The sequence below is a fragment of the Gopherus evgoodei genome, chromosome 23 (genome assembly GCF_007399415.2).
Source record: "Gopherus evgoodei ecotype Sinaloan lineage chromosome 23, rGopEvg1_v1.p, whole genome shotgun sequence".
NCBI classification, from domain to species: Eukaryota; Metazoa; Chordata; order Testudines; family Testudinidae; genus Gopherus; species Gopherus evgoodei.
Window position 1 is genome coordinate 5,497,397 of NC_044344.1, and position 22,144 is coordinate 5,519,540.

Genomic DNA, 22,144 nt, shown 5'->3' on the forward strand with positions numbered 1-22,144 from the left:
CACCAAGTCTGCCTCTCCAGGGAGCTCTGCACCCAAAAAACCTCCTTCTCCCTCTCAGGGTCACACTCACAAATGTTTCTCCAGGTTTTCAGCTTCTAACTCACACAAAAGGCAGCTTCAAAACCAATCTCTTAGCTCCTGCATTTACAATCAGGGAAACCCCTCAGCCCACACCCTTGGGCAGTCCCTCCATTGATAATTGCTGTTGTTTCCTATATAAGGGGGGCTTGTTTGCACCTTCTGTTGAATCTGAACAAGTGTGTTTGGCTCATCCATTGACTTCCCCTATGCCTTTTAAATCAAGGACTCATCAGCCATTCTCATGTTTCAACATAACCCATCCTCATCAGGCTTCAGAGTTATACAGCACTGCCTCCACATCCTCCTGTGCTTGCACTATTGCCTCAAACATCCTATTTGTCTGTCAGGCTGTAAGCTCCCTGGGGCAGAGGCTGAGGGTGTCTGTTTTAGGCAGCTGTTTTCTGTGCAGCTTTGGCATTGTATAAATAGCAATCAGCTGGGTGGTGCTGCTAAATGCCTTAGCTTCCTGATGGATCCACCCTCAGTTAGCCACCCAGCTTCAGACAATTGCTGGGAAAGTTCCATCTTAAAGGGCGGGTGGAACTTGGAGCTAAACAGATTGGATGCTTTTCTAAAAGAGATGCTCTTGATCTACCACAGCAGGAATTAATTCAGGGAAGTCCTCTGGCCTGTGTAATTCAGGGGGGCAGACAGGATGACCATAGTGATCCTTTACAGCCTAAAAATGTATGAATCTCTGTGATCTTTCCCATTCCAGTTGAGGGCCATTTTCCACAGCCCTACTACCGAGGGAGGCAAGCTTAATACTCACAGAAATGTAGGGCTGGAAGGGACCTCAGGAGGTCCTAGCCCCTGCCATGAGGCAGGATCAAGTACCCCTAATCCAATGATGGGGATTCCACAACCTCCCCTGGGAGCCGATCATCCTACTTCACACATGGCTCGGGGGAGCAGGATGAAGACCCTTTCCCTCCCAAGTTCAGGCCAAGGCTGGCAGAGCCCCGCTGTGACCTACATGCAGTAAGTTGCTGGGCTGAGCCCAGCTCCCAAATGTCCACCTCAGATATAATGGCATTTCACATATAACGCAGTAAGGATTTTTGGCTCCTCACGACCGCGTTATATTGGGGTAGAGGTGTATGTCCCGTGGCAGCGATGGTTTGGGCCATTGGCATTTTGATGCGGCATTGGGTGCTTAGGTGCCCTGCAGCTGCATTTGATAAGGACACGTTTTGACACAAAGTCGTCAGCATGGGTGAAGTTCCGGTGGATTTTGGCCGCTTTATAAACAGCATTTTGGAAAGGGCCAGATTAAGACAAGCTGGGCCCTAGGCAGGCCCCATGCCATGGTCTTGGGGATAGCAGTAAATTTCAGAGCGAAGATGAAAGGGTCAGTTCACACTTCTGAGCTGTTGTTTAAAGCTTTTCTTTGCACTCCTGAGGGCTAGAAACGTTTCTTTTAAATGAAAGCTGAGATTCTGGTGTATTCATGTGAGTCCAGGAACTGAACCCTACGCATTTCCCTATAGCACCTAATGCCAGAGAGGGATTAAGGTTTTGTGGGGCCCTGTGTGGCGCTAATGCCCTAATCTGACCCTCCTTGGGGGTGGGAGAGAATGGATTGAGGCTTCTCGGTGGTGCTGGGCAGGGGCATTTCCAGCCCTTGTACTGGGGGTTGGGGAGATCTTATGCCTGCTTCATAATAAAGAGGATCATCTCCATAACTTATTGCTGCAAAACCGCAGCCAAGATCTGGTGTGACCACTTACCTCGAATAGTTCCTTGGGAGTACAGGATGTTGACAGAGGGCACTGCACCAGGCAACTTTAAAATATTTGCCTAGTCTCTTCACATTCACATTTGGGGTCATTCCTCCACTTCCACTTGGTCATATAGTCTCTAACCTTTGCCATCCCATCTCTCACTCAGTTTAGAGCATGTCAGTGTTTTTGTTCAAGGTTCCTTCCTGGAAAGGGGAGTTGTGCCAGAGTCGGGGTCTCCAAGATTATCAGCATTTCCTGCGCCAGTTGGTTACTCTGTAGCCTTCCACGGGAGGATTTTGGGGTAAGGGATTTTTGGAGGCAAAGTTTTTGCTGGAATTCAGCCTCTTGGGTGGTGCAATGTGTCCATGCAACAGGCATCTTGGATCTCACATGTTATGTCTTTTGCCTGCCAGAAAAACAGTGTGGAGAGTGTATTGGTACCAAAGGGCAGTTCCAGAGAGAGGTGGGTAGCCCAGGTGGCTGAGGGACCCCATTACTGTGTGTGTTTGACAGGAGCTTTTCACTGCTTGGAGATAAACCGGTTTATGATGCAAAGGTCCAGGGAGAGATGGTTTTGAGGCCCCCTACGATGACAGCGGGCAGTTTAAAGGCAGTTCTGAGGCCCTCAGGTTGGCAGCAGGAGGTTTCAAGGCCCATGCAATGACAGTGGATGGTTTCGAGCCCCCTGCGATGTTGCAGCGGGGTTTTGAGGCCCTCAGGTTGGCAGCAGGAGGTTTCAAGGCCCATGCAATGACAGTGGATGGTTTCGAGCCCCCTGCGATATTGCAGCGGGGTTTTGAGGCCCTCAGGTTGGCAGTGGGTGGTTTCAAGGCCCATGAAATGGCAGTGCGTGGTTTCTAGGCCCCCGGTGAGTACAGTGTGGGGTTTCAAGGCTCCCCGGGATTACAATGTGTGGTTTCGAAGCCCCCACCCAGGATGGCAGCCAGCAGTTTTGAGGTGGTTTCCAGGCCCCTCGGTGGCATTGAGGAATAGTGTCATGTGAGGGTTACAACGTGGCGCCCCCTGAGGGGTGACAGTAGGATCTGCAAGGCCTAGTGAGAGCTTGGGAGCGAGGTAATGGTTTCACATGGCCAGCTCGGGCCTAGACTCTCCACAGGCCTCGCCTAGAGCCGGGGCACTCAGTCCCCATGGCAACAGCACGGGGCAAAGAGGCTGGTAGTGGATTCGCACGAGGTGATTGGTCAGTGGTGCTGTTAGTCAAGCTGTTTGGTGGGCGGGCGTATTTGCATGGTTAGGATTGGTGAGGAATGCTGTCGTTCGGCATAGGTTGCCCAATACGGGTAGTCTGCATTTTGTCTCTCAATCTGACGCGAGCATAGGCGGGCTCAGTTGTTCTTTGGCTCATTGGCCCCGCGCTCCGTCACTGAAGCGGTTTTGGGAGAGGGCGGGGGCGGGAAAAACATCAATTTGCCGATCTCCTATTGGGTATTTTAGCTGCCACTCCCCAGGGTGTGAGGGCGGGTGTAACTGCTCGCCCGGGGATTTGACAACCGCCTTGTCAGTCACCCTCCCTTCTGTGGCGGATTGGAGGGAATGCCGCGCGTGGGCGGGCTCAGACCCGCGGTGGCAGGGAAGCGGCTGCTGGTGCGGCTGGGAGTGGGCCCGGCCGGCCGGCGGTGGCTGCCTGTGGGGCCGGGAGGGTCGCGGCTGAGGAGCGCGGAGCGCGGGTATCAGAGCGCGGCCTGGGAAGGGGGGCGGGGGGAGGGGAAGTGGAGTGGGGGAGAGTGGAAAGGGGGCAGAGGGGTAGGCGGGCTAAGTTTAGGGGGAGGCTGAAGGGGGAATAGGGGCTGCTGGGGGGGGAGTAGTGGGGTAGCTCGGGGTAATATGGGGAGGGGTGGGCGGTGCATGGACGGGAGTGTGTAAATATGGGGCAATCGGGGGATAAGGAGAGACCAGAATTGGGGGGGCTATAGGGAACCCCCCCCCTTCGGTGAACGTCCCCTCTGAAATATGGGGTAAAAGGCGGCACATAAGTAGTGTTATGGGGTAGTTCTAATGGGAAGCGTGAGGGGAGTGTGTTCCCCCTGGTGAGTTGGGGGGAAGGGGTTGTCTTCCGTGGGATCAGAAATGGGGGTCAGTGAATTAGAGAATTGTAGGAGATAAAGGGGTGTAGGAAGACAGGGTAAAATAGCTGGAGGGGAATTTAAGGGGTGAGATTTGTTTGAGTGCCGGGGACTAAAGAGTCTTAAGTAACGTGGCTTTGAGTAACTTGCACCCCATGATGCTATTTAAATAAGAAATGGGAAACCCCATCTATAGTGTTCAGCACTGGTGGAGTTCCTGATGCTCTCACACGTGCCAAGGGGGGTGTCTTTAGGAAGATTTAGGAGGATGAAATTGTTATTAGAGCGACTGAAAAGCTCAGAAAAGCATGGTGACCTAGATGCTGTGATTAAAGGGTTGCAAGAAAACTGAAACCTGGTGGGGAGGGGCTCCCTCTTCCTTTCTGTTTATGAGTGACTGAAATCAAAAATTTTCCAGTACAAAAGGCAAATATTTTGACTACTGGATTAATTAACTGAGATCTGACATGTGAGTGAGTTGATCAATCAGAAAAATTGGGCTGTAATTATATATAGGCTTGGAAGAATTAGGGTTTTGTCGGTGAATGCAGTATATATTGATTTCACTGTATACGTGCAAACTGACAAGAAAATATTTCAATCGATGATAATCAACACTTAGACAATGCTTGATAATTTGTGAGAGTTAGATTTAAGGTTATTTACTTTGTGTATTTTGACATGTGGTGTTGACAATTTTGGATTTTAATGGTTATAAAGTGTTCACTTTTTGAATCTCAAATCTCAATATCTGCTATCACTAAATAATTGTCTGGCCCTCATAATTTCCCACAACTGTGAAAATTTAAATTGATAAAAATTGAAAGAAGTGCTAAAAGAAATAAAATTGATATTATCTGTTGAAATTGTAAAAGAAGAATTCTACCAAACCTAATTATATGTTTACATGTAACAACTAATGGGGGAGGTGGGGAATTGAAATTGTGCTTGTTTTGCCCTGATAGGTTACTTGGTTGCAGAAGGGACAGCTGAGATTTTGGGATTAGAGGTTAATTTAAACACTCCTCCCACTCCTACCCGATTTGGGAGTTGAGCAAAGATATCCATCAACTAACAATCCTCAGGTGATGATGAGTCCACACCTGGCAACCTTTGAAATCTATAAAAACCCAACAACCTGGAGATGCTGGGTGGAGGAGAAAAATAGGGGTGTACCCTTTGACATCCTCAAAATACATTGAACTAGGACAGGGGTTTGAAGGGACAGATGGTGGGGGTACGTTTTGCTACAAAATTGGGGGCTGCACTCTCCTCAGTTGGGACACTTGCTGTATGGTGAATTGCCCAGGAAGGTCACATTGTGGAATAAAGGCATCATAAGCATGTTTTTTTGTCTTTAAAGTTCCCTTGTGAGTGATGGGCAGGCAGAGGAGAAAGGACTGCATAGGAAGGTAGCAAGCCCTAGTGTGTTGCAATGTTGTTCTCATTGGCTGTGCAGTGGTCATGGTTGCTTATTAACCACGGAAAGCCCCTGTTGGATTATTATAATCTCACTGAAAACTGGAGTGAAAGGGAGTAAGAGCTGAATTCCTGCTCCAGAGAGTGGAAGCTGACGCACCAGTCTAAGAATAGAGTAGGGAGGGGGAACTCAGACAATATTGATTCAAAAGATAACCTTTGTTTTATGTGCGTTTGTGACTATTTAGTCAGCAAACCATCCTTTTGAGGGAAATAGATTTTATTTTGTACATTGCTTGTATACAGTGGTGAAACTGATACTTCCTAGTATAGTAACTGCATATGTAATGCGTAGGGTGATGTCTCGTCAGCGTCTTACCGTGTTTGTTCTCTGGTTATATTTCAGCTTCTGATGAAACCTCAGCTAGGACTGGAGGAGCTGTTGAACCCTTCCTTGGTCGAAACCTTTTGACTCTTCAAGCTTCCTTCAGGAAGCTTCTCAAAGCAGGAGGAGGGGGAGAAGAAGCTGCCAGCTGTCACAGAGAATACACCCTGCTGTGGAAGCAGGGTAGGGAATCAGGAAGGCTAGAGGAAGTGACTGCATGTGGACTTTTGAGACAGTAAGTCACATGGGTTTATATGTAGCCTCGTGGACTGTTATCAAATAGCTATAGTTCTGAAGAGGAGGGGAGAGTGGAGATTGTTTACTAGGGTATAATTTCTTTCCTCTGGAGATTTAGATCATTAATTTGGCTCGTCTGAGTAATCTGGTGACCTTTTTTTAATTCCTGATTGTTCAAGAGAACCTAAAACTGAAGTTTTGAATTTTCCTTAAACTCTTAATCTTGGTGAATTATGATACTTTGAGCTCTTAATTATTGGCTGGTTGTTTTTTTTTTTTTTAACATTCCACCTATGTTTGCTTTTTTTCCTCCTCCAGAAATGCTTTCTTTGAAGAAATATTTCACAGAAGGACTCATCCAATTCACCATTCTACTCAGCTTGATAGGCGTTCGTGTGGACGTGGATACCTACCTGAACTCGCAGCTTCCCCCTCTGAGGGAAATCATTCTAGGCCAGAGCTCTGCTTACACCCAGACCCAGTTCCACAACCTTCGGAACACCTTGGATGGATATGGCATCCATCCGAAAAGTGTAGACCTGGACTATTATTTCACAGCCCGCAGGCTTCTCAACCAGGTGAGGGCCCTGGACAGGTTTCATGTGCCCACCACTGAAGTAAATGCCTGGCTGGTGCACAGAGACCCTGAAGGTTCTGTGTCCAGTGCCCAGCCCAGCCCAGCCATCACCCTAGAGAATAACAGTGGCCTGCAAGATGGGACCAGTCCTGACAATGGCGTGAGGGAGAGTGGACCTGAACAAGGATTTGGTGAAGAATTGGAAGACCTAGGAGCGGTGGCTCCTCCAGGGAATGGAGACTTGACCAAAGAGGTAGGCGGCACCTTCGTTTATAAAAGATACATGCCAAAGAAAGGGAACTGTTTGTGGATTTCTGTGGGATAGGAGTAGTTTAGAGCATAACATTGAGTGGTGCGTAGCTTCCACTTTGTACTCAGCACATATGTACTCAGCACCTCTGAATATCAGGTCCATTAGTCTGTGAGCCACATGGCACTGAACTTAATATTAAGGTTGGGTGGTTCCGGGCAATTTCTCTTCATGTGTGCTATGTCTTGGTCTGAAATTGGGTGGCTAGTCAGTAATTCAGTTTGAGTGCAGATTTGCATTTATGGGAATGATATAATAGCACCTTCTCTTTCCCAGTATTGGGTAACAGGTTCATCCCATGAGTCACCTGGTGGTAGATTACTTGACTCTGGAGTTTGTCCAAATAATGTTTACAGCTTGGTTGCCAACAGAGAGTGGGGAGGATGGTAAATTAGAAAGTGGCTTTTTTTTTCCATCTGAGTGTATTCTCCCAGTTGCTATGACAGAGTCACGTGTTTGATACCCCCCCCCCCCGCCCCCAGCAGCTGCTACTCTTTCTTTGCGTTAGGTTTCTTTGGCAAGGCATGTTCAGACTTTGCTTCCCTGTGGCTGTATTGTACTGCTTTTAGTGATGGATTCCAGTGGAGAATGTTTGCATGGATGCTGTGCAGCTCAGAGAAGCCATTATGTATGGTGGGGAGTAGGCATGGGGATTTCCCAACTGTCCTGATCCCTAATCTCCTGTGATGAAGCTTAGAGGCAGCTCTTTGGAGTCAGAAGCAGGGGAATTTTGCAGGCAGCTGTTGAGGCTATCTGGAACTTGTCATGTGATTTCAGTATAGCTACAGGCAGGAAATAGCATAAATGTCTCTCTGATGTGAAAGTGTTCATCCAGGAGAGGAAAAAGGTGAAACTTTCTTCAGATCTGATAATGTACTGAATGGCATAATCTTGCCACTGGAAGCCTACATGGAGCATAGCTTGCCTGAATATAAGGCACTTCCCCTATCCGCTAGAAAGGGCACCTGCTAGGGGAAGGAACAATGGCTGAGAGAGCTAAATCTGGCACTGTTACTTAATGTTTAGAGTAGGGGACTGAAAGTAAGAGATACTTTCTATTTTCATTTCTAATTACTTACTTTCTGTGTGACTTTGGACAAGCTGATAATTTATGGCACTTTCCATCTGAGGATCTCAAAACACTTTACACAAGTGGTCACAAATCTAGCTTCTTACCAGTCCAGTGAGAGACGTGTATACTTATTCCCATTTTGCAAATCGGAAACTGGAGCACAGATGGAAGTGACTTGCTCAAGGTCAACAGTCTGTGGTAGAGTGGGGAAAAGAATTCAGATCTCCCACTCCCATCCTATGGCTTCACGACAAGACCAGCCTTCTCTGTGCCTTGGGTTTTCCCTCTTTAGAATGGGGATAATGTACCTGGAGATCTTTTGATGACAAATACTATATAAATACAAAGTGGGGGTGGTATTTAGGAAGCCGGAGTGAGAGGAGGCAGAGTGTATGGATTGTAGGAAGAATCCTACTGCAGATTTGTTTGGTCTGTAGGTTGGTGGTATCACTGGTTTCCTGATGCCTGCTCAGCTGTATTTTTTTTAACTAAAATTGTGCATTAAATACCAATCCAGCTGTAAGCTCTCCATATGCAGGATGCAGTGACCCTGCTGCAAACCTGGCCAGCTCAAACTCGATTTGCTGCAAATGAGTCTCCTGGATGATCCAGATTCAAGCCTTCTGGAAAGTGTACTTGTCTGGACTACTATAATTGCTGCTTTTTTGGGGGCCGGGGGAAGGGGGATTGCTAACCCTTTCTTTCTGTATTCTACGTATTCTAGTGCATGTTTTCTCCTCTCATCTTTTCTATTTTTCACTAAGAAGTCTGGCTCACACCTTGTAGAGTTTTTTTTCTTTAAACCTGCATCCAGAAGATGTGCTGTGACTTCCTTTGGGACATGGCACTTTCCTGATGATTTTTTTTTTTCTTTTCTCTCTTCCTCCTCCCCCCCGCCCCCCAAATTTATGTTCAGCACTAGTGGTATGCAGTGCTGGGAAATCCTGCATCCCAATCCCTCCTCTCCTGATGAACATGCACTTCATACCTTGGTCCTGCTCGTGAAGGCAGGGGGCCGGACTCAATGACCTTTCAGGGTCCCTTCCAGTTCTATGAGATAGGTATATCTCCATATATTATATTACCTCCCTATGTTCCCCAAGGGGTGGACAAGACTGTACTTGTGGCTGATGTGAAGCTACAAAGCATTCTCTACGTAATCATTTTTCTTTGTCTAGAACCTTGAACCTCATTCAGCTGTATGGCCGGTAAATGTAGACGGACCTAAAAGCTTTTCTGTCAGGTGTGCTGTTGTGCTATGCTGTGCGGTTCCTGGCAGACACTGTAATTGGAAATCACCTGAGACAGGCTGGAGGTTTGACTCTCCTGCTGATATCCTGTGCGAAGCAGACAGGAGCGTAGTGTTAGGCAGACAATTGCAGAAGTAGGGGAGAGACATTTCCCAGGCCTTCTGACACTTACAATCTGAATAGAGTGGCAACATTTTATGGTCCAGACTAGATCTTGCTGTGGGGGAAATGCATTTTATCTTGGAGCTGGAGCTCACCCTGTGGTATGGTGCAAGACACTCTCTGTTTCATTGTTCTGATTAGCTTTGAAGATGGTTCTGACTTGGAATTTGACTTGCTGTCCTGTTCTGTAAATGTACTCATGGTGTATCCTGGTGAGGTTATATTCAGGAGCATCCCAGTGCTTGCTCTTTCTTGTTGTTTTGCTATTATAGCATCCCAAGGGCAGGGTTTTCTTTGTCCTCTGTGTCTCGTCTGAGGTTTTTCCTCTTCCCCGGCACAGCATGGGGGAGGGAATTGTAGTCCTGTTGGCTGATCTTTGAAATGAGTGGCCCTGTCCCTATAACGTTTCCACAAGAGGATAAAAATACCCACCAAGTGGAACATGTGACGAACTGCTGGTGCTGGGTATTATCCCAGTATGACAAAGTCCCTCTCCAGCCAGTACTCTGGTAACAGGGTATTAGAACCTGGGTAAGATCTTCTTACACTTGGCTGTCTGCATAGGAACTGACTGTAAACAAGTCCGTTCTAAGGGACAGCAACCAGATAAAGTGACCAGCTGAGGACATACTGTTTCTGTTAACCTTAGTGATGAGGGATAATGGGAACTCTTTTTTTTTTTTTTTTTTTTTTTGGGGGGGGGGGTTTGAGAGGATTTAGGTGTCTGCTTAGACTGGGAGGTGCAGTGTTAGACAGGGATAGCCCAAGGTTATATAGAACTTCCTTGTCAATATTGAGATTGTAAACAGTAAATACTAAGTGTTTCCATAGACGTAAAAGCTTTTTCAAAGAGAAAAATCTTATTAAACAGGTAACTCATCAGTTACCCATCTGTAAAATGGGGATAACGACAGCCATCCATTTTATTAAAGTGCTTTGTGATCTGTGGATGCAAAATCCAATGTACATACGAAGTATTATCGTTTTACACAGATGGTGAAACAAGGGCACAAAGAGGCTAAGTGAGTTGCCCAGCATCACCCAGCAAGTCAGCGGTGGAGCTGGAAATATAATTAAGGTCTAATAACTCTGTCCTGAGTTCTAATTTGCCACAAGACTGTGAACTGCATCCACTTTAAGTGCTGGTTCTTCTGAGAGGCCTCTAAGTAGTGGTGTATTTAGAGGAGAAAGGCAGAGACTGCAGGTACTGAGGGTTAGCTCTGAGGTTATAGACTTTAGCTTGCAATCCAGATGTTATGACTTGGATCAGATAAGGATCAGTAAATGGATATTTCAAGATGAGCATTTTGCATGTGCAAGACTTCCCCATCAAGCTCCATAGGGAGCCAGGGCATGTCCCCTGTACATACAGCTTGGGGGGAGGGGACGGGGGGCTGTGATAACTAAAGGACATAGCAGAAATGGAAGGGATCCAGACATGGAGCTAAAATGATTTGAAACGTGTGGAGAATATCATATAAAGGGATTGAAAAGGTTAGGATTTAAGTTTAGAGAGGAGACAAATAAGGGGGGCACAAGAGAGAGAAAATAATAAATTATATAGAGAAGGTAAACTGGGCACTCTTGTTTTTCCTTTCCCTCTTTGCCATAACTAAAGCTGCAGGTTTGTCACAGCAGGGGGAAAAAGTCAAGGGTCGGGTGATTTTCCTGTTTATCAGTGGCGTCCTTTGTTTTGTGTGCGTGCCCATGACTCACCCCACAGCAGCGGCTTCTGTCCCACAGGGCTGGGCCCAGCTCCCTTCTCTGGGCATTATGATCATGTGTGTGGAGTTGCAACACAAACCAGATTTGGCTAAGATGCCCCTTCGTCTTGATGGAGGGGGATAGGTCAAACCTACGCAGTGCTGTGACTTGGCACGCCAGGTCACAATACCCAGAACATGGTGCTGGGCCCAGCCTCATTGGACGCAGGAGCAACTTAGGCCAGAAATGAGTGCAGGGTATGCTCCATCTCCCCTCTGGGAGCTGCTCTTCCCTGGGATGAGTGCAGGGCAGGCTCTGTTTCCAGCCTTTCTCCCCCTCAGGCTGAGCTGGCGCAGAAGGTTCTATTATGCATAGTCAGTGCCCCCTCTTCTTTTCATGGCATTTTTTCCTCAAAGGTTACGGAGCAGTCACTCAGTCTGGACTCTTACAACATTTACCATGACTGTGCTGTGATTATTTATTAAATACAGAGACAAATCTGCAGCCGTACCCATAATGCAAGAACAAGGGGATAGCCAGTGAAATTGAACAGTGGCAAATTAAAAACCGATACAACAGTTTACACAACACATAATTAACTTGTGGAACTCACTGCTGCAAGATATCAGTGAGGCCAAAACTTAGCAGGATCAAAAAAAGGATTAGACCTTTATATAGAAAATGAGAATATCCACAGTTATTAGGCCAAAAGATGATAAAGCACTGGAGGTCAACCCCGGAGTACATGTACCCTTGGTGGTACAGAGAGGTCTTCCAGGGGGTACATCAACACATCTAGTCTTTTTGCCTAGTTTTTTTTATAACAGGCTACATAAAAAGTAGTAGCAAAGTCAGTACAAACTAAAATTTCATACAGATAGCGACTTGTTTATACTGTTATATATACTATATGTTGAAATGTAAGTACAATATTTATAGTCAGTGGATTTATTTTATAATTATATGGTAAAAATGAGGAAGTCAGTAATTTTCTAGTACTAGTGGCTGTGACACTTTTTTGTATTTTTATGTCTGACTTTTGTCAGCAAATAGTTTTTAAGTGAGGTGAAACTAGAGGGCATGCAAGACAAATCAGACTCCTGAAAAGGCTACAGTCGTCTGGAGAGGGTGAAAGCCACTGATCTAAAGGATAAACACTTCTTGCTTCATAGCATAAGCCAAATGCTTACTGTCAAGGGTTAGACAGGAACGTCTCTTATGGGCAGCTTACTCCATAATTGTACAATGTGAGGACTCCAGCACCTTCCTGAAGACTCAGTTACTGGCCACCACTGGGGATATAGTGCACTGGACTAGATAGACAACTGGTCTGACTGGCATAGCAGTTCCTATTTCTATCACGCTCCTCTCCTGCTGGTGTGGGAATGATGGGTGCAGGTCCATGACTGGCTCTGGCAAGGCTCATGCTCTCACATAAATATAGTTTGCAAATCCTCCCCAATCTCCCAGTGACATCACTGCACATGTGCAGATGGCACAGACACCCTGTCTCTGGTTCTGACCTATTTTCCCCCCTTATGGTAGGGGAGGCCTGTTTCCTAGGGGGTTCTGGTCTTGCAGGTGGTCTACCACACCAAATCTGGGTCCCGCCCCTGGCCCGGTTTATCCGGGCTGGGGGGGGGGGAAGACTTCGCCTGTGACAAAGGGGGGAGCCGAGCTGCTGGTAACCTCCAGGGCGAATGTAAAGAATCCTGGCAAAGGTGCCATTCGGCCCAACCTCATGGCAGCCCAGGCCAGGCCTCCCGTGGGCTGTCACTGCCTGGAGCTGCTGCTGCTGCTGCCAGCAGATGCTGTGAGTTTCCAGGGGGGGTGGGGGATGGAGAGATCCCTCTGACGCTTCGCTCCCCACTGCACCATCCGGGGAGCGCTGGGTGGGGCACCTGGCGTGGGAGCGGCTCCTCAAGGAGACACAGGCCCAAGCAGCTGAGCGCGAGGGGGGAGGGGAGACTCTCCGCTGCACCCGGGGGCGGAGCCGGGCTCTCGCCGCAGCCTAGGTGACGAGCGCAGGGCGGGGAGGAGACTGGCTGCCTCTGCATCCTCGCCAGTGACCCGGGGCACGGGATTGGCCCGCGCCGCAGCCTAGGTAACAAGCGGAGGGAGGAGACTGGCTCCCTCCGCATCCTCCGCGGTGACCTGGGGAGGGGATTGGCTGGCGCCGCAGCCTAGGTAACCGGCGGGCGGGGAGGAGGGGGATTGGGTCTCGCTGCAGCCCCAGCGCTGAGCATGGGGTGGGGATTCCATCTCGCTGCAGCCTCAGCCATGAGCGGGGGGTGGGGATTCGGTCCAGCTCCTGCCTACGCAACAAGCGGGGCCCATTACTGGAGCTGTGGCTTAGGGAGGGAGGAGGGGCCGGAGGGCTGGCTGTAGCGCCCCACCTGTGGATCACATGCTGTTAGGGGGGCTTGCAAACAGCCCGGGGGCCGGCCTGCCAAAAAACGCTCACTTACTGAACTCGGAGATGTCTGTGCGGCACCGTGCCCGGGTCTCACAGCTCTGCCTGCCTGGAAGTCGCCCCACATAGACCATGATCTGCAGGGACAGCTCCATGAGCAGCAGCTGGGGACATGAAAAAGGTATCACTTACCTTAACCCTTTTATTGCTGCTCCAGGCGAGGCAGAGGCAGTGGGGAGAGACCTAGGAAGTCTTGTCTCGAGGAGACAGATGTATGATCAGAGCACAGGATAGCTGGGGTAGTCAGAGAAAGGGTCCTTGCTGAGGTTGATAAGTGACATTTGGGCCTGGGGGGGACTGGTCTTTGGGGAGGGTGTGACAGTGAATGCTCAGGGCAGAAAGGGGGTCAGGGGATGGTTTCATGGTAGCATTTGGGATACTGTAGACACTGTGTATGGTGACATTGACCTCACAAGAGGCTGGTGTTTAGGGGGCTCTGGTTGTGTTTCTTGGGGGGAGGGAGGTAACTATTGTGGATTCTTGTCCATTTCTGTAAGTGCCAAATGTGATGGCAGCTTCTGGGGAACCCTTTTCACAAGAGCAGGGAGAATCTTTTTAAGGAGGCAGAGATGTCCTGTCTCCTTGCTTTGAGGTGGGGGAAGCGGGGCTAAGGGCTCATTGATAAACTGTGAAGTCGACTGCCATAATTTCTCAGTAAAATAAACCATCCATGCTATGATGTGGGAGGCAGGTTGGGGAGGAATCTGTACGTCCCAGGCTTTGGTGGTAATTCTAGGGTAGGGCCTTGGGTCCTGGTCATATTAAAAGACCCCTGAGGTTTGAACCAGCACAGGCTGCTTTTCAGGGGTGTGGGGTATGCCCGGAGTTAGGCTTGCATTAGAGGGAGGGGCCTGTGGGTAGTGGTGGCTGTAAAGAGACAAATGTTTGCAGATTCATATTATGTGGTTAGGGATGAGGCATTTGGGTTCTTGATCATGTTGATGCTAGGGAGCAGAAGGGTGGTAGCAGGCATTTCCCCTCACGCTCAGGGTCACAAATTCTTTGCAGGGGGACCCTGGGGCTGTAGAGGGAGGGAAGATGACAGAGTTCTCGGAATGGGGTTAAGTTCCGGCAGGGTGTGTGTTGGGAGGGATCTCAGTTGGAAGGCTGCATTGTCTCTCATTTGAAGGTGATGGGCTGGGCAGGGCTGTTATCTCTGCTGTCTGTAGACAAGTGGTGAGCAGGCAGCAGGCCGGCAGCAAGGATCTCAAGTTGCATCAGGTGGCTGGGAATGCAGGGTTTTTCCTCTCCAATGCACTCCACCCCTTTATGCAAATACCGAGAATGGCACCACAGGCTGATGCAAGCTCCTCCATGGAGCAGTAATCCTGCATGACAATTGGTCCTCGCCATCTAGCCGGCATGGTGCAACCCAGAGGAGTTAAAGCTGCAGACTCCCTTTTTCCTGAGACGCGAGGAGGCCCCTGCAGAGCATGGAGAGCAGGGAGGAGACAGCTAACCTCGCTTTCCAATGGAGTTCGGTTCTTTCTCCAGCCTGGCTCCATTGCACAGCTGCTGTTAGAGACCTAGCCAGGCAAAATGACCATAGGCTGTTGTGCAAAGGAGGCACAGCAGCTGGCCTCTGTGCAAGGCAGGAGCGAAGGACTGGTGTCTGGAGTCCCTGATGGGGGTGGGGCAGTACGTGAAAGAAACCATCATGGAAAGTTGGAACTGTGTCCAGTACTAATAGATGGGTGGGGACAGGGCACTGTGCCCCAAGGAAGGTGTTGTAGCAGGTGGGAGTGTTGGTAGGGGGGGTGCAGTGTAGTACAGAAAGGGTGGTTATGAATCTGGGTGGAATGAGGGCATTGTGTTGTAGGGTGCAAGTGGTGCTTGTCTGGGGAGGTTGCTGTGCTGCAGGAACGGGCGGGGGAGGGGTGCAAGGGAAGAAGAGGGTCTTCCCTCCATAGTGGGGTGTAGATGAGCCTGCCAAGTGCTGAAGGAAATCTTGTGTGTCTTTCAGGACATCGATTTGATTGACATCCTGTGGAGACAGGATATTGATCTCGGCGCTGGGCGAGAGATTTTTGACTACAGCCATCGCCAGAAGGAGAGCGAAGTGGACAAAGAACTGAGTGATGGGAGGGAGCATGGGGACAGCTGGAGGAATGGAGGGAACGAGACCTTGGATAGAAACCTGCTAGTTGATGGAGAAACGGGGGAGAGTTTCCCTGCACAGGTAACAGCCCCCTGAGTAGGGCTTACCCCTCATTCCAGGGTGTATTGCAGTGTTCTGCAATTCATGTGTCTGCCACTCAGCAGGGGAGGAGAGGGAACCATCAGCTAGCTGTTATTAGCAGTGGCACTCAGTGATTTTTAGAGGGGACACTCTTCCTCCCCTCTGGCTGATGGTAATGGCTGTTGAGCTAAGAAAGGGCATGAAGCTGAGCACCACACATCTGGATGACAGGCTGCGATGTTGGAGAACAGCTTGTCTCCCAGGCTAGAGAGAACCAAATACAAAGGTGAACTGGGGAAATAACCAGGAAGCTGTTGGCACCCTGATTATCTGCTGCGAGGAAATACGCAGGAGGATCAATGGTCACAGAGCAAGACAAGGCCAGAGTCTCTTTGAATGTTGACAAAGCTTTATTCCAGTGAGCGGTTTGGGAGTGGGAGTCGTAGGCTCCTGTTCTGCTTTTAGGTTCTTTGTAGAAGTTGTGAATGAGGAGCTGCGGGAGGGGAAGAGCATAAGCACTGAGCAAAATCCTCACTAGGGGTATGTCCACACTACCTGCTAGTGATCGATCTATCGGGGATCGATTTATCACGTCTCATCTAGATGTGATAAATCGATCCCCGACCGTCGACTCCGAAACTCCACCGGGCTGAGAGGCGGAAGCGGAGTTGACGGGGGAGCTGCGGCTGTCAGTCCCGCGCTGAGGACGAGAGGTAAGTCAATCTAAGAGATGATGACTTCAGCTATGCTATTCTCGTAACTGAAGTTGCGCATCTTAGATCGATTCCCCACCCCAGTGTAGACCAGGCCTAGGCTATGGGAAGTTTGAAGCTGAGTCTCTATCTGTACCATGTGTCAGTGAAGCTAATCCAGAAAAGTCAGCATGAAGCTAACCCGAACAAGAGTTCATTTGACCCCCTGGCCCATTTATGAACAGTATTGACTAGCTTCAGAAAGTCATGGCAGGTGCTCCTTGGCTAGCAGGATGGTGATTGCAACTTGATGCAAAAGTGTGGGGGACTCTGGATATTTGGGCTCTATGAAGAACATCGTAAGCCATTGGGTCCATGATGCCCTTGGTTCAGAAACTTGTGTCCTACCCTTTAGGGAGGTCTTTACCCTTCAGTAAACTGTGCTGAAATGATTCATTGTCCCAGGTGCCTGGCGTGGTGGATCAGACGGCCCTGTCGCTGGAGGAGTGCCTTAGGTTGCTGGAAGCCACCTTCCCCTTTGGGGAGAACTCTGAGGTGAGTTTGTGCATTCTTGAAAATGGAAACCATTTCTCCATGAGTCATTTCTAAGTGTGACAGATCCAGAGCCTGGTTTTGTTGGTGCATTGGGATTTGATGCCTTTTGCCTCCCATTTAAGACAAATATTGGAAACCACTAAACTGGTAGTAAATTGGGTTAATCTGTCTAAGGAGGCTCCAGGCACAGCTCCTGTGAAGCAGCCAGTGGGGAAGATGGTCACAATTAATTAAGGGCTTCTGATTTTGTTTCTAATTAGTTCGCAGTGAACTGTAGGGGAATAACAGCAGCTAGTTCTGTCTGAATAAAAGAAAAGCAGTTCCCTGTTGCGGAGCCTGAAAGGCATTTAGGGCTTTGCTGACCTGCCTCTCCTCAGCAGACCAGATGTGGACGAACACTGCTCTGTATTTAGTTTCCAGCTGCAGATGCCTCCCACCTAAACGAAGCTGTGCCTGGTGAAAGCGAGTCTTCAGCTATCCAGAGCGGCCTCCTGTCTCCTCTTCTGACGGAGACAGAGTCCCCATTCGATCTGGAGCAGCAGTGGCAGGACCTTATGTCTATAATGGAAATGCAGGTTAGTTCTTGCTAATTGCTTTACGGTGGTTAATTGTCTGGGTCCCCATTTCTCCCTTTTCTCTCTCCAGTGGGTACGCGAAGCAGGACTGATGGAGGCGTGTGTGTGTTGTGGGCATTCCTGATCTGTGTGTAGGTGCAGAGCAGGACTGCTATTGGAAATGCTTGAGAGATATGCCCCCAGGATGTGATATCTCATCCCCTCTGGGCTAGCTGAAGTATATGTCAACATGCTGAATGTTTAGGTGAGGGTGTTACCTGGTGCGTGCTCTTCCCATCTCAAGCTGCTGCTGTTCATTGTAGTGGTTTGATGGCTGTTCTAAGCAGCTGAGATCTAGAGTGTAGTTGTACTTTTGGGTAAAAAACTGCTGCCCCTATGGCTTGGCTCATAGTGTGAAGTTTTAAAACTGCCTCTGTCTTTGGGGTGGGGCGAGGGAGCATAGAGGGACAGGAATTTCTTATTGTTGGCAACATGAGTCTTAAATCTTCCAGATTCTCCAGACTTCATGAGTGCTGCTGGAACTAGCTCACTCCATGATCTCTGCAGGCTCCTCTCTTTTCTGATTTTAGCCTCTGGTGGTGTTTGCAGTGCACAAAGGAAATGGGGGAGAAGGATAGTGCCCAAGGCTGGATCATTTGCTGAACTGCTTTTAATCTCTTTCAGGCTATGGAAGTGAACAACACAACCGCTGAAATCCTGTATAACGGCACAAATGGAGACCTGCTGACTGCTAACTACAGTCTAGCTCCAAACACTCCCATCAATCAGAATGTCAGCCTGCATCAGGCATCTCTGGGTAGCTGCACACAGGACCTCTCCTCCCTCTTCAGCTCAGAGATTGAGAGCCCCTCCGTGGCTAGCAGTTCAGCCCTGCTCCAACTGGCTCCTGACAACTCCACTGGCCTCAACACCACCTTTGGGTCTACCAACTTGAGTGGGATCTTCTTCCCTCCACAGCTGAACAGCACAGTCAACGAGACAACTGGCTCTGAATTACCAGATCCATTAGGGGGTCTTCTAGATGAAGCCATGCTTGATGAGATCAGCTTGATGGACTTGGCTATTGAAGAAGGTTTCAACCCAGTGCAAGCCTCTCAGCTGGAAGAAGAGTTTGATTCTGACTCAGGGCTTTCTCTGGACTCTAGCCATAGTCCTGTTTCCTTCAGTAGCTCAGAAGCATCTTCTTCTTCCTCCTCCTCCTCCTCCTCCTCCTCCTCCTCTTCTTCCTCTTTTTCTGAGGAAGGAGCTGTAGGCTACAGCTCAGACTCTGAAAATGTGGACTTTGAAGAAACCGAAGGGGCAGTTGGATACCAACCGGAGTACAGCAAGTTCTGTCGCATGAGCTATCAAGACCCATCAGAGCTACGCTACTTGCCTTACCTGGAGCATGTTGGTCACAACCACACCTATAACATGGCACCTGAGAGCAAGGAGAAACAATCTGATTTCCTGGATAAGCAGATGAGCCGGGACGAGCACCGAGCTAGAGCCATGAAGATCCCTTTCACCAATGACAAGATTATAAACCTGCCAGTGGAGGAGTTCAATGAACTTCTCTCCAAGTACCAGCTCAGTGAGACACAGCTGAGCTTGATCCGGGACATCAGGAGGAGGGGCAAGAATAAGATGGCTGCCCAAAACTGCCGCAAGAGGAAACTGGACACCATCCTGAACTTGGAACGGGATGTGGGAGACTTGCAGAGGGACAAGTCCAAACTGCTCAGGGAGAAGGTGGAATTTCTCAAGTCCATTCGCCAGATGAAACAGAAGGTGCAAAACCTGTACCAGGAAGTGTTTGGGCGCCTGCGTGATGAGAATGGCCAGCCCTACTCTCCAAATCAATACTCCCTACAGTATGCCAGCGATGGCAGTGTTATCTTGATACCTCGTGCCTTGGCCGACCAGCAGGCCAGGCGGAAGGAGAGAAAACAGAAAGACAGGAGGAAGTGAGCCAGGGGGAGGAGGAGGGAGCTCACTGAAGTTAGACACTGGAGAAGGGCTGAGCCTGGAAGTACTAAAGGAACTTTCATGCCTTCTTATCCAATATATCTTCTCAAATGTGACTGCTGCCGGTCAGTGTACAGGAAGAGACTGCTGCACGTGGAGGGTGCAGGACCTGCACTTTGAATTTCTGATGGCTCCCATCAGGGAGTGACTGGGGAGGAACACACAGTGAACTGGGTGAGCCCAGCTCCCTCTACAACCTGGAATCCTTTGAGTATGGGGAATAAGATGGCATCCTTGGTAGTGAGAATCTGCAGAAGATGGAGAAACTACTGTTTAGGAACTGGCTTCAAAAAAGATTTAAGCAACTGAACTTAGTTATAGGAGAGACATTTTTCTGAACTTCCAAAGTTCTGTGACTTCAGGTAGTTGGGTTTTTTTTTTTTGTTTTTTTTTCCTGAACCAGTTTTGACATTGGTGTGTGATAAAACCTGACTTAATTCCAGATTAACCAATTTCCCTTCCTAGATCAGACCAGTGCATACATGGAAACACAAAGTGGTGTGACTTTCATTAACTCTTTCCAGTCTGAGGAACCTTAGATGGGGGTGGGAGAGCTCTTAGCTTACCGTCTCTAGAGCTGTAATCCTCATGTGCAGTGGACTTTAGCAGCTGCGCTACAGCTTTGGGTAGGTGGATCTGGAAAGGGTTGATAGAACCAATGTGATGATGTATCCCCCACAAAACTCAGAGCATGTCACTGCCAATTAGCCAGCACCATGGCATTAGATGATGGCAAGTAGTAGCCTGCATGCAAACACTGTCTTCTCCCACTGACTGGCTGAGGAAGAAGGGTGGAAAGGGGTGGGTGGGCTTGGGTCTAAAGCTTGTCTGCAGCCAGTTCCTTTCCAGCTGCAGCAGCTTTGGGAACTGGCTGCTGGATGGCCTGAAAGGAGGCGCATGTGGGGTTGAGGTGTAGCAATTCTGGTTGGTATAGAGCACAATAGGGGGAGCAGATGGTTCCTACCCCACGAAGTGGGCTTGTCACTTATAGAAATAGACATTGGTTAGGATTCCTGTTTCTCAGCCATGCTTTGTTTTCCCAATAAGCTCTAGAGCGCTTGTGTTGAGTGAAAGAGAGAAGCCCCAATGTTCAAAGCTGCTCAGTGTTCTCTTTGCCATAAAGACTCAGTGTAACTGTGTGTGATCACATTAGAGGAGTCTTTTCTGTCCCTAGGTGTTGGTCTGACTTCCTTTGTTTTAAGAAGGGGGGTGGGGGTAGTGCCTTGATCGCTGCTGGTCTTGGTCTGTAAGACTGAGACAATCCTAGAAGCTGTATTTACAATATAGCACAGCTGGGCGTGTACTGACTTTACCAGCAACCGAAAAGCAAAATGGCTTTCCTAGCCAGTCCTGTGCATGTCATATGGGGTGAGGCCATAGCACTGAATGGAGAATGTGCATCCTCTAGAGGACTTGGAGAGGGAGGCAGTATCTGCAGTGAAAGTAACCTTGCAATGGAAAGTGAGAGCAAAGGTCTGCTGTAGACAGCCTGGAGAAGTCTAATTTCATATTCTGGCACTGCAAAAGAAGACATCTGTCTAAAATGTGTATTCCAGGCTATTTTAAAAGCAGCTGCATCTTGTCAGAGTGCATCACGCTGAGAACTATAGGGCACTTGGTCAGTATATTCACTGTGCCATGATCTCATGCTGAATAGCAGGGGATGGACTCGCTAGGACCAAACCGGTCTCTTCCATCTTTAACTTCTGTGATTCAATGGCTTTACTTTTGTATATGCATGAGATGAAGCACAAGTAGTGGAGATGTGGCTGGGTGCAGGGAGGTTGGAATGGAGCCCTGAGTGTATGTTTTAAATTATTTTCCTCTTAGGACCTTTATTTTAATGATCTGTGACCTGTCAGGGAGAGAGGAGAGATTGTGAGCGCACAGGACAAAAATAAAATGGCTTATTCGCTGTATGTTTGTTTCATGGAGTCTCTTATTATTTTTGGAGCAGAAGGAAAGCTAAAATATTAATGATCCTACCTGGCAGTTGCTTGTATAAAATAACTGCCCTCTCTGCACCGATTACCCCCAGACTGTCTCTAATCCAGGAGAAGGAGCAAACTTGGTTCGCCTCCTGAGCACTAACCGGGCCCAACCATTGTAAGTATCTGGTATTGGCTTAATTCTTATTCCTACTTTTTTTGGGGGAAAAAAAAGAGGCTTAAAGGGCTTCTTTCCTAGTTAAGAGGCTCTCCTTTCTCCTTCAGAGGCACTTTGCTCCAGCTCTCTCTGACTTTGTGCTTCCATCACTGTAGGGTCAGACTCTTAAGATAAAATATTCTGTTTCAGAGGTGCTGCATATCCAGTTTAAGTACAGCAGGGAGAAGCTCCTGGTTTAAGGCTTTCTCCAGAGTTCCTGACTGGAGTGAATTGGATTCTGACATCCATGGAGTAGAGCTAATTCTGAGCAACTGACTTTGTGTTAGTGGGTTGAAAGGTTTCACACTTTATCAACTAATTGGTATCACTAAGCTCTTAACCTTCCCCAGGAGTCGAGTGGTGGTTGCAGGGGCTTTGTTCTTGACAGGGACAGACTAAGAAAAACAGCTTGAAGGCGGGCGGGGAGGCATTGAAGCAGGGATGCTCCATGGAAAACAGCACCTACTTTCATATTTCCATACCCTCCCTATTGAAAAGCAGCTGCTAAGACAA

At 48.6% G+C, this 22,144-nt stretch overlaps 1 protein-coding gene across 3 annotated transcripts; it reads left to right on the forward strand.

Moving 5' to 3' along the window:
* The first annotated feature begins 3,404 nt into the window (after positions 1–3,404).
* On the forward strand, positions 3,405–21,405 carry NFE2L1 (nuclear factor, erythroid 2 like 1). Of its 3 annotated transcripts, none has more exons than XM_030541176.1 (7): positions 3,405–3,493; positions 5,715–5,928; positions 6,249–6,760; positions 15,442–15,657; positions 16,815–16,904; positions 17,318–17,479; positions 18,143–21,405. In XM_030541176.1, the coding sequence occupies exons 3-7, from the start codon at positions 6,251–6,253 to the stop codon at positions 19,427–19,429; spliced, it is 2,265 nt and encodes a 754-aa protein (XP_030397036.1). In that variant the 5' UTR covers positions 3,405–3,493; positions 5,715–5,928; positions 6,249–6,250; the 3' UTR covers positions 19,430–21,405. The 3 variants fall into 3 exon arrangements, with proteins under 3 accessions (XP_030397036.1, XP_030397037.1, XP_030397038.1); XM_030541177.1 differs by lacking the exon at positions 3,405–3,493 and adding an exon at positions 3,854–4,358; XM_030541178.1 differs by lacking the exons at positions 3,405–3,493; positions 5,715–5,928; positions 6,249–6,760 and adding an exon at positions 13,384–13,599.
* The last annotated feature ends 739 nt before the right edge of the window (positions 21,406–22,144 follow it).

Bases quoted from the DNA above. Each gene is read 5' to 3' on its own strand.
- NFE2L1 (XM_030541176.1), top strand. From the start codon at position 6,251: ATGCTTTCTTTGAAGAAATATTTCACAGAAGGACTCATCCAATTCACC. The intron at 6,761-15,441 runs GTAGGCGGCACC...TGTGTCTTTCAG, and splicing joins ATGGAGACTTGACCAAAGAG to GACATCGATTTGATTGACAT. The intron at 16,905-17,317 runs GTGAGTTTGTGC...CTCTGTATTTAG, and splicing joins CCTTTGGGGAGAACTCTGAG to TTTCCAGCTGCAGATGCCTC.